The following is a 13,823-nucleotide window of genomic DNA, read 5'->3' as shown; positions in this document are numbered from 1 at the left end:
GTTTTGTTTAGAAATTCATACTTATAATTTACCCTAGGGCCCTTAAGGCGAATTTTAGGGGAAATTCAGTAAACGTATGAGCTTATTTGTATTCCTAAAAATAAGCCCCCTATGAAATTTCAGTACTATTCAGTAAATGTTATATGCTATTATTACGGGTTTACATCTGGTTAAGCTTAATTCCTATTAAAACAAAATGTAATTTGCCTACCCTTCTGCTAAAATAATTACATTTGGAAGGACAGGGAGCAAGAGGGGGTGATTAGAGGGACCAAGAGTTCACTCTGTGCCTTTGTTAAGGGAAATTAGAAATACTTTCCAATTGGAAACATGCTGGAAATCCAGGACGAATTCGCTTCAAACGAGATGGAAATTTTATAAGTTTGCAGTAAAAAGTTGAGAGGGAGCGAGGCTAATGGTGTTGAAAGGGTTAGTGACCCACCTCAGATGTTAAGTTACAGCGATTTAAATTCCTTATTTGATTCCCTTTTAATAAAGGTGAAACATCCCTTCCTTTTCGCCATAAAATGGGCATTTAGAAGCGGGGCTGGAGGGCCAATGGAAACAATTTGACCCCCAAGGATACTCATTGAAAATTTTTGTATGATCACTGTTGAAACAAGGTGCCAAATGCCTCTCTGTCTATTAAAGTGTTGGTGACGATGGCATAGCGAATGGTATTGATGAGGCCATCGGCCCAATTTGTTTCTCCGGTCCTATAGATCAAAAATCCTTGCATGATTCTGCTTCAGGTATGGTGCAACTTACTTACAAGGGAGTCGTTGCTTACCTTGAAAAATGTTCATATTTCAATCTGACTTCAACTTGAATGGTCTGTCTGCTTTGCTCGTCTGCTTAAACTGAGCTTATAACTCCACAGCAGAGACATCAGAGCCAACGCTCTAGCGTTGCCTGTAGTAAAGAAGCATTGGCCTACAATGTATTATGTTTTCCCGCAGTCAATTCATAAGAAAGGGGGAGCCCTAAAAACTTCGAAAGGGGGTCTTTTGATTGGAAACTGGATGGTATGGTTCTCTTTCTAAGACTCAAAAGAGACCGAGGGGCAACCAGTCCTCCTCCAAGTTGCTCTTTTCAACCGACCCCACACCTACCAAAGACATTCAATCAAAATTTGAGTCTAGACTTTCTAGTCAAAATAGACTAAAGGTCCAATAAATATGCCCCCAGAGATTGTATGAACCCCAAGAGCTATGGGGAAATGGCCGCAAAAAATATAAGTTGGCCGTTGTTTAGACAAATGTTTTATAATGGAAAAGGAGGGCTTAAACAATATCTCAGGAACGACTAAGGCTATTAATTTAAAATTTTCCGGGAATGTTGAGGGGGAAGTGTAACTAAATCAAAAGACTCTATGTAAGTCAAGGCTCATAAGAAATCACATATGGAGTTTCTCTCAGAAACGGCTGAGTTTGTTGAGTTGTAACTGTAAAAGAATAAAAACCGCAATATAGTATCCAGGCTGTTAAAAGGGTGCATCTGCAACATCTTTTGGGTGGCAAAGGGCATTACGTTGAAACTTTCGGGGAATGTCTAAGGAAGATGTTGAACAAAAAGGTATGCCTGCAAAATTTCAGGTGCAATTAAGTGCATTAAGTTAGATCTTTCAAAGGATATTTAAATAAATCAAAAGACTATGTGCAAGCAGATTGTCAAAAGCGTGTATCTACTGTTTCTCAGGAATCACTGAGAGCATCAAGTTGAAACTTTCAGGGAACATTGACACTATAGGCAGTCAGGATTCAGTTTATCAAATGGCATATCTAAAAAAGTTTGCAATATTAAAGTGAGGCTTTCAGATGAATATTGGGGGATATTTATTCTAATTTGTATTCGCTTTACCTTTTATTTATTCTTTGATAGTAATATCTGACCGTTTCAATTATGATTTATTATAGAACTTGGTTTCTTCTCACTAATATAGAAATTTCCAATATGTTTTTTAAACTAAAAGATTATTCGTTAATTTTTTAACGATCTTTTTAAAAAGTCAAAAATGATTTTCTCTGGTATGTACTATGACGCTCCATTTCAACTTAATCACTGTAAACGCTGTCTTAAGGACAAGGAAAACCATCCTCGTCGACTCTACAGAAGAAATTTATGTAGCTTTTCAAAAATTTAGCACCATATCTAAAATATTTGCTATATATTATGTGTATACACATAAACTATAGGAAAAAGAGGACAAAACCAAAACGTTACTATAGTAAAACAATTATCTTTTACAGCAATCACAACAACAAAAAAGTTTAAATTTTGTCCCAATTCCTTTGAGAACGATTCCAAACACACTAGGGCAGTTTAATTAGAACAATAAAAAGCTTTTTTAAAGGTACAAAAACACTTTAGCGTGAAGATCGAGTTTTTGAGGAAGGGGCAACCCCCTCATGTACGTAATAATATTAGTTCGTTGTAAGTTTTAATGTTATTCCTTACTTTCAGTTGAAAAACCTTTTTTTTTATTCAATTACATTTAAGAACTAGTTGTTATGTTTACACAATAGGCCTATAATAAGCATTGTCTCACTGCCATCTGACAATTTATTCAGAAACTTGTGAAGACAAGGAAAAGTATGAACAGTAGCTTTGTGGATATCCCCTTCTTTGATCCTTTGCGTCTTTGTTTCTTGATTACATTTTGTTAGAAAAGCAATTTGTGTTTCAAGTAGGAATATTTGAATTATTTTCCGAATGTAGAAGGGGCTTAATTTCACAGAATCTTGCTTTTCCAAGTTATAGGAAGTGCCAAAAATATATATTCTGTATATGATTAAGCTTGAGAGAAAATATAGGCCTGCCACCCTCTTTTTCTATATATGGTTAAGTTGAAAAATAAACCAGAAACTATTTTTCTTTTACATTTCTTATTAAAAATAAAATTTAAAAGTCCTAAAATACTTCGCAAACAAAAGAAGCAAATTCCGTAAAACATCAAAATTTCGAAATGCATACACCTAAGGTTTTACAACGAAATTTTTGCTAAGACTAAAAACATAAATGCCGTAAATAATCATGGCAAGCCAATCTCATCATTGAAATGAAGAACAATGACCCAAAAATGAAAATGGAATAACCGTAAAGATATCGGAATCTTGGAATAGACACAGCCGAAGTTTTAAAACGTTTTTTTTCAAAGAACTGAAAGATAAAATCTTGTAAAATACTTACAGCTAACCATGCTCAACATACACTTTTGACGATCCAGAGGATATAATTTGAGATTCATTGGACAGGCCAGAGTCAAAGATAATCTAGAATAGGGAGTAATTTTTAAAATTTCGTAAAATCAGGCTTAATAAAGTTTTCGTTTCAAAATTGATTTACAGTTCCATTGCTTTAGGCTTAAGTTTTCGAATGAAGTCATAATTTAAACATAAAATTGGTTTTCGTTTGTCGGAAATTGTATATCGCATACGATAGCCAAGATAAAAAGGCCCGTTGTAAACACAGAAGTATGAAAACAAAGAGAAAAGTAAAACCATAACATATCGTAATTTGTATATAAGCTTTGTAAATACAGGACATTAGAAAGTAAAAAGACACTAGACATTTAAAAATTGAAAAGATGTCCACTTTGGTTATTTAATGCTGCGAACTGTGATGCACCAATTATCACGTCTGAAAATACTTCCGAAAATACTTTTAGTGCATTTCGTTTGGATTCCGAACTGGTATTGTGGATGAAGTATCAAAATAGTCGTTATTGGCTTACCAACAACCCCAGGAAAATCTTACGGGGGGAGGACTTATGCATTATGTAAAATAGATGTTTGTTGTCTAGTTTCAGACATACTAGACGCTGCGTCGAAGTTCAAGTTGAGTCCTTTCAACACTGTCCATGAATTACTGGATTTTTATGTTGTGGTTAAAATATGCTGTGTTTACTAATTCTCAATAAAGTCTGCTTAAATAATTGGGAGTCTATCTGCATAATTTCTAGCAATTCCAAGCCAGTCATAGCTAATTTCAATAATCTTTAGCTAGGATTACCTCACAATGTTCATACCTTTTGTAAGTTTAATTAAGATGGTAACGAATTTTACACGGGATTTTGGAAAGTTTTTAGTTTTGAGTTTGTAGTTATCAAATTAATGAATTAGATCATAAACTCAATACGCAGCTATTTAGTGGAGGAGTGTCAATGATTTGGATTATCCGCAGGACCGCTAACGCACAATCCAGATGGAAATTTCAGAATTCAGTTTGTCAGTAGAAAAAGGATTTGGTAAAGTGAAAATTTTCCCGATATTCAGTCCAAAGAGATCAAAGACATAATCACGTTAAGCTACCCAGAATTGATAATAAAATAAATAGAACAGTTCAGTAGGGAAAATCCTTAACTGTTACTTATACGTTATGGAAAGAAGTGTGGTCTTCGAAAATACCTTGATCACAAAGTAAAATATAATCCCAAAATACCCAACACAAGTTGCAAGACCTCAGCAGCAACAGCCAAAATATATCACTCAACCTTTTATTTCTTGTTTTCTATAAGCAGTGTGAAATAGTTGAAATCAAACAAGAAGATAAAAATTCGTTTTTGTTTAACCGATAATTCAAGCAGCCAGTAATTAAAAATATAAAAATATGCAAAAGATATATAAAAGATATATAAATATGCAAAAGATATATAAAAATGGGCAAAAGATAGTCGAATAACATGGAAAATATTCGGAATTTTAAGGAAAAATTTGAAAAAAACGTTGATCCTTATTTCGGGAGCACAAGGGGGAGGGGGGGGGGTGCGAGCCCAAATTACATTTCTTCTCTTTTATTGTCCATATGTCAGTGTCTTTTAAAATCAAAGGTAAATACCTACAGCGAAGTTATAAAAACACGAAAATTCTAATAATTTATCAGGCTTAAAGTCGATGCCATGTTCATCTTTTGATGTTGCACAAAAAGCAAAAGCATGAGGTGATACCAAATTTTTACCAGACAATCTATTTTGTCCCCAAAAAGCATAGGACGGTATATCATTAGCCTGGAGAGTAGGATGAATGGACATGAGGAAACATGAGGGCTTATCGCCCCTTTTTGTACCAGAATAACTATTTTGTAACCTTATCACTTCTTTTGTATCAGAACAATTATTTTGTAACCTTATCGCCTTGGGCTTTTCTGCACCCGGGTAACTATTTTGTAACTGATAAAAATAGGACAGTAGATCAGTAGATTAGTCAGTGAGATATATTAGGGGAAAATAGTGGACGTCTCTTCTTTGAACCGATTAAACTAATTTGTCACCAAAATAGATAAGACCGTAGATCATTAGATTGGATACCACCAAACGGATCCAACAGTAGCACAGGGATGAGGCAACATTTCAGGATTTGAAATCGAAAGATACTTCATTCTTTTTTTAACGGTTTTATATCGTGTAAGATGAAACTCTAAAAAAATTAAACAACTCTAGCTATTTACTAATGTGAAGCATTGCACAAATTGCAATAATAAATTTAATGGACTTTGTTGTGACTTTAACAATTGTAAGCCTTCGTCATATGTTTAGAGAAATTATATCTGAAGTGTCTCAGACAGACCAAATTTTGCGAGAAAAAGTTTCTTCTCTTGTTGATGAAACTGGCAGGATTTTTCATCTGTTCCACGACAATATCAAACCCTAAGTAAATTGTTCTATTCCGTAATCTATCTCCGACTTTTGGTAAACAAAACAACCTTCTAAGCTGTCTTTTTTTAAACATTTTCAAAATATTTTAATTGTATTTTTTGTATGTGTTTTTAGTTCAATGCTTCATGTTTTACCGAAAAATCAAATTCAATATATCGTCTCTTCTTCAGATACAGGTAGTGACTAACATTCTCGTATTTTGGAAATGATTGTCAAAACCATATTTAGAAATGAATGTTATCAATAGATAACAAAATACAGAAAAAAAAACTACTGATAAAATAAAAGAAGGAGAAAAAAAGGACTACGAGCCAAATAATAAGCATATCATAGGCACCGCAATAGCGCTGGCTAAGTAAGATCGACGTGGACACAATGTATTATTCATTTATTTGTTTAGACCAGGCGCTTCGTATAAAAGGATTTGTCGTAGAAACTTTAAAAAGGGCCCATTCGATTGAAAATTGAAGAAGCTAATGTCCTTTTTAATGCTCAAAAGTGACCGGAGGGCAACTAACCCCCTTCTCTAACCAACCACTGCCCCAAACACATCCGAAATTTTTTTGAGATTTTGAGAAAAATTTGAGAAAAATTTGCCATTTTGTTATACGCAGTGGAAAGGCCCTGAAATTATGCATTTGAGGATGGAGAGGCCCCCCACAGTCCTCAGGGCATGGGTTGTAAGTTATGTCCTGAGGGTATACAAGGAATATATAGAAAGGATGATTGTATAGACATTGGAGGGTGCTCATTGGACGCTCTAGTGTCATTTTTAATATTCATAGGAATCGGGGTGGATACTCCCACCCCCTTCACTTCTTATTTTCCCAAAAAGCATCTGATAGAAATTTTAAGATGACCATTTGTTGTCTTATAAACTTCAAAAAGAGCTCATTCGTTTGGATATTGAAAGGGCTAGTACCTTTTTTAATAGTCAGACGTGATTGGAGGGCAACTAACCCCCCTTCCAAGCCCATAATTTCTTCCAACATATCCAATCAAAATTTTGAGATAGCCATTTTGTTCAACGTAATTGAAAGGCCTGGAAAATATATCTTTGAGGACGACAACCTTCCTAGAGCCCTAAGGAAAAGGGTTTTAAGCTCTGACTTGGGGGCGCATAAGATATGTATAGAAAAGCTAATCATATAAGCTTCGGAGGAGGCTTATTGGATTGGTGATTAGAAGCTATAGTGCCTTTTTTAAGATTCAGAGTAATCGGAAGGTGGATACCCCCCCAAAACCTCGCATTTTCGCGAAATGTATGTGATGGAAATTTTGAAATGGCCATTTGTTGTGATAAAACTTCGAAAAGAGCTCATTCGATTGGAATTTGAAAGGGCTAGTGCCCTTTTAATAGTTGAACGTGACTGGAGGGCAATTAACCCTCCTCCAACCCCCACCATTTCCCCAAACAGATCCAATCAAAATTTTTGAGATAGACATTTTTTTTCAACGTAATTGAGAGCTCCAGAAATTATATCTTAGAGGATGACAACCCCTCCCCAACAGCCCTTAGGGCAAAGGTTGTAAGTTGTGCCCTGGTGGCATATAATCAATTCCCAAACACATCAAATCAAAATTTTGAGATAGCCATTTTGTTCAGCGTAATTGAAAGGCCTGGGAATTATGTCTTCGACAACCCCCATACCTTCTCAAGACGAGAATATAATTTGCACTTTACTAAAAACGGATGTAGATTGTCAGTTTAGTATACATAAATAAAAAAAAAACTAATTTTTTTAGCTGAAAGTAAATTACTCCGTATATGAAATGAGTTGTCCCCTCCGCAATCCCTCGCTCTTTACGCTAAAGCTTTAAATTGTTTTAAAAAGTAGAATTGTGGCAAAGAGTCAAACTTTAGCGTAAAGAGCGAGGGATTGCGGAGGGGACAACTCATTTCATATACGGAGTAATTTCTGTTCGTTTTAAGTTTTAATGTCGCTCCTTACTTTCAGCTAAAAAAATTAGTTTTTTTTTTATTTAATTTCTGAACGTTTTTGAATTAATGCATGAATGGTTTTGGCTCTCCGCACATAAATTATTAAAATGAAATTTGTATATTAATTCTTTTTTTTGGCTAAATGGCTTTCTATTAGTTTTGATCAGACGATTTTGAGGAAAAAGGGGTGGAGAAGGAGGCCTAGTTGCCCTCCAATTTTTCGGTTACTTAAAAAGGCAACTAGAACTTTTAAATTTTAATGAACGTTTTTATTAGTAAAAAATATACGTAACTTAAGAATTAACTTACGTAACAAACTTTCATAACCTTATATTTTTATTATGTATAAGAGGGGATTTGTACCCTCGTTAATACCTCGCTCTTTACACTAAATCGTAAGTTTTGTCCCAATTCCTTAAGAATGATCCCTGAATCAGAAAGGCCGCAGAATAAATAGTTGAAATTACTAAGAAATACTTTAGCATAAAGAGCAAGGTATTTATCTCCTCCTAAATACCTCGCTCTTTATGCTAAAGTATTTTTAGAACCCCTCATATGCGTAATAATCTCTGTTCGTTTTAAGTTTCAATGCTACTTCTTCCTTTCATTTGAAAAAACGTTTTCATGTTTATTTTTCATTGTTTTCTTATAGTAATGTTAGAGAATCCTGCGCCCTTGTCATTGAATTTTTCTTCCCCCATGACAGATTCCTCCAAGGAAAGATCCTCCAACATAGCCCCCTCTCCTCAGCCCCCCCCAAACAAAATAAAATCCCCCTGAAAACGTCTGTACACTTCCCAATAACCATTACTATATGTAAACAATGGTCAAAGTTTGTAACTTGCAGCCCCTCCCCCAGGGATTGCAGGGGAGTAAATCATCCCCAAAGACATAGTTATTATGGTTTTTGACTATGCTGAACATAATGGCTATCTCAAAATTTTGATCCGTTGACTTTGGGAAAAAAATGAGCGTGGGAGGGGGCCTAGATGCCCTCCAATTTTTTTGGTCACTTAAAAAGGGCACTAGAACTTTTCATTTCCGTTAGAATGAGCCATCTTGCGACATTCTAGGACCACTTGGTCGATACGATGACCCCTGGGGAAAAGAAAAAAAAAAAAAAAAAAAAAAAAAAAACAAATAAACACGCACCCGTGATTTGTCTTCTGGCAAAAAATACAAAATTCCACATTTTTGTAGATAGGAGCTTGAAACTTCTACAGTATGGTTCTCTGATAAGCTGAATCCTATGGTGTCATTTTCGTTAAGATCCTACGACTTTTAGGGGGTGTTTGCCCCTATTTTCCTAAATAAGGCAAATTTTCTCAGGCTCGTAACTTTTGATGGGTAAGACTAAACTTGATGAAACTTATATATTTAAAATCAGCATTAAAATGCGATTCTTTTGATGTAGCTATTGATATCAAAATTCAATTTTTTAGAGTTTTGGTTACTATTGAGCCGGGTCGCTCCTTACTACAGTTCGTTACCACGAACTGTTTGATATACTGATATATATTCCTTAGAGTCTTAATGATTTTTTATTTAGTAAATTGAAAAAATTAAAACATTTTAAACGTATTTTGTCGTTTAATGTCATAGGATGAAATGATTAGAATGACTTTTGAGTCTTCAACGGGAAAGTGAATGCAAAACAGATATTTTTGCTTTGAAAACACAAGACAAGATAAGTTTTTTCTAAAGTAAGATTAATAACATATAATTATTTATTATAGATATTAAACTATTATATTAAGAAATTTATATTTGGATGTGCTATAATTCTGAAATTTTGATGTAGCCATTTGTTCAAATACAGTCCAAAGATCATGCAGCAAGGCCTTTGGCGATGACACTACCCCTAGAGTCCAGGGATCAGGGTTGTGAGCTATGCCCCGGGGGAATATAAGCTTTTTATGGAAGGTGTGATTTTTTGAACTTTAGAAGAAGTCCGTTTTAGTGGATATGTATGGTTCTAGTTCCGTTTTAAGAGTCAAAATTGATGTAGGGCAATTAGCTCCCCTCCCTGAAAATATGTTTTCCCCTAACGTATCCAATCAAAATTGTGAGATAGCCATTCTGTTCACAATAGTCCAAAAAGCATATAGCAATGGCTTCGAGGTGGGCACAACCCTCCATAGTCCAGTTGCAAGGGTTGTAAGTTATGCCCCCGTCATATAAGGTTCTTATAGAACGGATGGTCGCATAAACTTCGGATCGGATGGGCCTCATTTGATTGGAAGTCAGAAGATTTATTGCCCTTTTTAAGAGGCAAAAGGGAAAGGAAGACAACCAACCTTTCCCACAATCCTATCATTCCCCAAAACAGACCAAATCAAAATTTTCAGAGAACTATTTGTTTTAAGCACTATTGAAAGATCCAGTAATTATTTCTTTGGGGATATCAATCTCCTCACATTGACAGCTTCTATTATGTCATTTTATATTACATTAGACCTTTAAGGGTAATTTGTGGGTGATTTTGAGCCAGCCAGAAGGCACTATATGTATTCTTTTAATACTACCGCTACAGTTAATGTAACTAATGACGCTTAAGTTATTAAGATGAAACTCCTAGGGAGTGTTTAGGAGTTTCAATTAAAGGAAAAAAACTGTATGCATGCAGGTTTTCAAAAGGGCATATAAGCAATATCATAGGCAGCACCACTCTATAAAAGCTAGAACTATTATTGAAACTTTTAAAGGAGCTAATTCAATTCAAAATTAGAAGTTCTGGTGCCCTTTTTTAAGAATAACAGAATGTTGGAGGGCAAGTATTCCTTCTCTCTGGCCCATTCATTTTCCAAACGCATCCAGTCAAAACTTCGAGACAGCCATTCAGTTCAGCATAGTAACATGGTTCAAAAATCATATCCTTCGGATATTAGGCATGTCAGCCCCCTAAATATGCAATTGGCCCGTTATGCTTTAAAACTAAATCAAAAGGCATTATTTTTATGATTGGCAATAAGACACCTCAGTAATATATCGAGAACGACTTGGGGTATTAAGTTGAAACTTTTGGGGGATACTACTATTTCTACTTTTGCTCTTACAATTTAAATAAATAGAAAGAAATGTAAGTGTTCTCAGGTTGTCAAAGAGCATTGATAAAACCCTTTTAAGAATGATTATTAATTTTTATTTTCAGTAAACTTCAGAAGCTTTAATACTAAATTAAAAAATACTGTTTGTGTCAGGATTAAAATTGTACATAAAGTTTCTCCTACGTACAAATAGCAACCAATACTACAATGGATTCTTATCGAAAAAATAACAAAAAGATATAAAATATTATTTCTTCCATGAAAAAACTATGTCAATAAGAAACAAACAGAAATTAACTTATAAAAAATTTCCTCAAAAGAAGTTTTTTTTAAAAAAAAGTAAAGAGCTTCTTTAAGCCAAGAATGAGCAGAAATAAAGTCAAATAATCTTCAAAGCGTAAAACTACCACAAATCACAATTAATAAATAAATGAAACTCAAAATGAACAGAAATTACAATATATAGCCGAGTCAAACTAAAAATGAGCAAAAATTAACATGAGTAACCTAGGGCTGACAACCCCTATAGCTTCTCAAAACCAGAACGCAATTCTTGCTTTACTGATAACAAAATATATTTGAAATGTTTTCACTTTCCTTATTTTCATAAATAAAAAAATGTCAAAACTTTATGGAATGAATATCAGTATTTGTCAATTAAATTGACAATCCACGGTCACTTGTTTTTTTTTCAGTAAAGCGCTAGGTGAGAGAAACTCATCTGAAAGACAAGTATCAATTGATAATTCATCATGTATGATCATTAAAAACAAAAATTACCCGTAAAAGAGCAAACAGGGTTTCATACTTCGTGCCGACTTTAGCAGCTGCATTATTTGTTTTCTCTCTGGCATTCATTTACAGAAGTGTTCTTAAATTGGCCCCACCGCAAGATCTTTAAATGAACTTAGAAAAGTTTCAGTTTCTCTTTAAAAGAGGAAAAAAGATCATCACCTATCTAATCAATAGTTAGAAACGAATAGAACAACAAGGATGGAAGAAAACAAAATAGCGAACGGAACAGGAATAAATAGGATAAGACATGTTAGATAACCTGATAGAGACCTTGTTTCTTTAATTGGCAGCCATCGTTATAAGCTAATTTAAAATCATTAAACAATTTTTTAGTCGAATTAGGAGACAAGATAGAGTATCATAAATCTAATCGATTTGCTAGGAGCGAATAGAACAACAGCAGCAGTTTCGTCTTCATGGTTTTGAAAGTACAACTTAAATTACGGCTCTAACAAAACTATTAAATTCCCAAACACCAGGATTCATATACTTAAAACTGGGATCCTTACTTCCCATTAGTGGGTATATATTTTTCTCTCTGTTTTTTTTTTTTTTTTACATTGTCTCTCCGCGAAAAGTAAAGAGTATGTCTCAAACTGGAAATAAGCTAAAGCTGGCTTATAAGCTCGTTCTTAGTTAGAATAATCGCAGTAGAAGTGATTGAAGTAGGAATAGCTTTTAAAAGAAAACTTGCCGTTGAGTAGTGTAAGTTTAAGACTATCCTAGTCGTAAGTAGTGATGACATTGGGGAGCTGAGGTGTGTATCATTTGGATAGCCGTATTAGCACAAAATTTCAATAGCCGGTTACTACCCCTGTAGCAGGGACGACGACTACATAATTTACATACTTACGTGCATATAGACAATTATATGAATATGTTTTTTATTTGGGTTGAATGAAACTGGTTGACAAAACAGAACGCATTTTATAATACGAACCGAATTTTAATGAAACGAGAAGCGACAAGTCTGCTATCCCTTTTTCTTATGATACCCGCTTGGGTAAAGTAAACCGACGAACTTATCTTCCCAAATGAATCAATTGCAATGGCATTTTTTAGAGGGAACTTATGGTCGTCCGTGTTCCACCACCAAGGGGCCCCAATACCCCTTCCCTAGCTACTCCTTTTTCTATTTATAATTTTTGGGACTTAAAAACTTTCTTTGGTACTGAGAGTTTTTAGATTCAGAATTTCTTAACTTTTTTTACATGTCTGAAAATGGCATTGCATGCATACATGGTTACTTAATATTCTTTAAGTCCATAATAATTCTATGAATATTCTTTTTTTATTTGGGTTGAAACTAATAGGTTTATCTCTGTTGAGTACCAAGTGTGAACAGATGAATTAAATTTGACGCGGTTTATTCCTTGAAATTTTCCTTAGGACTAAAGGCTTTACTCTGTTGAGTGTAAAGTTCGAACTGATAGATTCAATTTGACATTGTTTTATTCAATGAATTGTTCCAACAACGAATAGTTTCAACTCTGTTGATTACAAAGTTTGAACAGATGAATTAAATACGACACGGTTTATTCCTTGATTTTTCTAAGGACTAAAAGGCTTAACTTTGTTGACTATAAAATTTGAACTGATGGATTAAATTTGACATGGTTTATTCAGTGAAATTTCCCAAGATTGAATAGCTTTAATTCTGTTGATTACAGAATTTGAACAGATGAATTCAATTGGGCACAGTTTATTCATGACACTTTCCTAAGGACTAAAAGGTTTAACTCTGTTGAGCATAAAGTTTGAACTGGTGGATTAAATTTGACGTGGTTTTTTCCTTGAATTTTCCAAAGAATGAATTGCTTCAACTCTGTTGATTACAAAGCTTGAACAGGTGAATTAAATTTGACACGGATTATTCCTTGAATTTTGCTAAGTACTAGAAGTTTAGTTCTGTTGACAATAAAGTTAGAACTGATGAATTAAATTCGAAATGATTTATTTCTTTAATTTTCTTGAAGACTGATTAAAACGTTTCACTCAGATGAGTATAAATTTGACGTGGTTTATTCAGTGAATATTCCCCAGAATGAATAGCTTTAACTCTGTTGATTACAAAGTTTAAACAGATTGATTAAATTTAACCTGGTTTATTCCTTCAATCTTCGTAACGGCTAAGAGGTTAAACTCTGTTGAATATAAAGTTTGAACGGATGAATTAGATTTATTGGGCCTTTCAACTGTCAGGGCAAAACGGATCTCAAAATTTTGATTGGACGACTTTGGGGTAAAAAGGGGTTCGGGAGAGGCTGCTTGGTTGCCTTCCATTTTTTTGGTCTCTTAAAAAGGGCACTTGAACTTTTGATTTTGGATTGAATGAGCCGTGTCACGATATTCCAGGACTACTGGGTCGATACGATCACCTCTGGAA

At 34.3% G+C, this 13,823-nt stretch overlaps 1 protein-coding gene across 12 annotated transcripts in view; it reads right to left on the bottom strand.

The window, feature by feature from the left end:
• LOC136031416 (glutamate-gated chloride channel-like) overlaps positions 1–13,823 on the bottom strand; it is a 237,077-nt gene that overhangs the window by 17,144 nt on the left and 206,110 nt on the right. For all 12 annotated transcript variants that reach the window (XM_065710976.1, XM_065710972.1, XM_065710979.1 and 9 more), the window contains one exon: positions 3,190–3,272. In XM_065710976.1, the coding sequence (XP_065567048.1) occupies positions 3,190–3,272 (83 nt within the window). The remainder of the gene's footprint in view (positions 1–3,189; positions 3,273–13,823) is intronic.

This window comes from Artemia franciscana, chromosome 9 (genome assembly GCF_032884065.1).
Source record: "Artemia franciscana chromosome 9, ASM3288406v1, whole genome shotgun sequence".
In the NCBI taxonomy this organism is placed as follows: domain Eukaryota; kingdom Metazoa; phylum Arthropoda; class Branchiopoda; order Anostraca; family Artemiidae; genus Artemia; species Artemia franciscana.
Note: the sequence above shows the minus strand (reverse complement) of the source record. Positions and strands in the feature narration are given on the sequence as shown.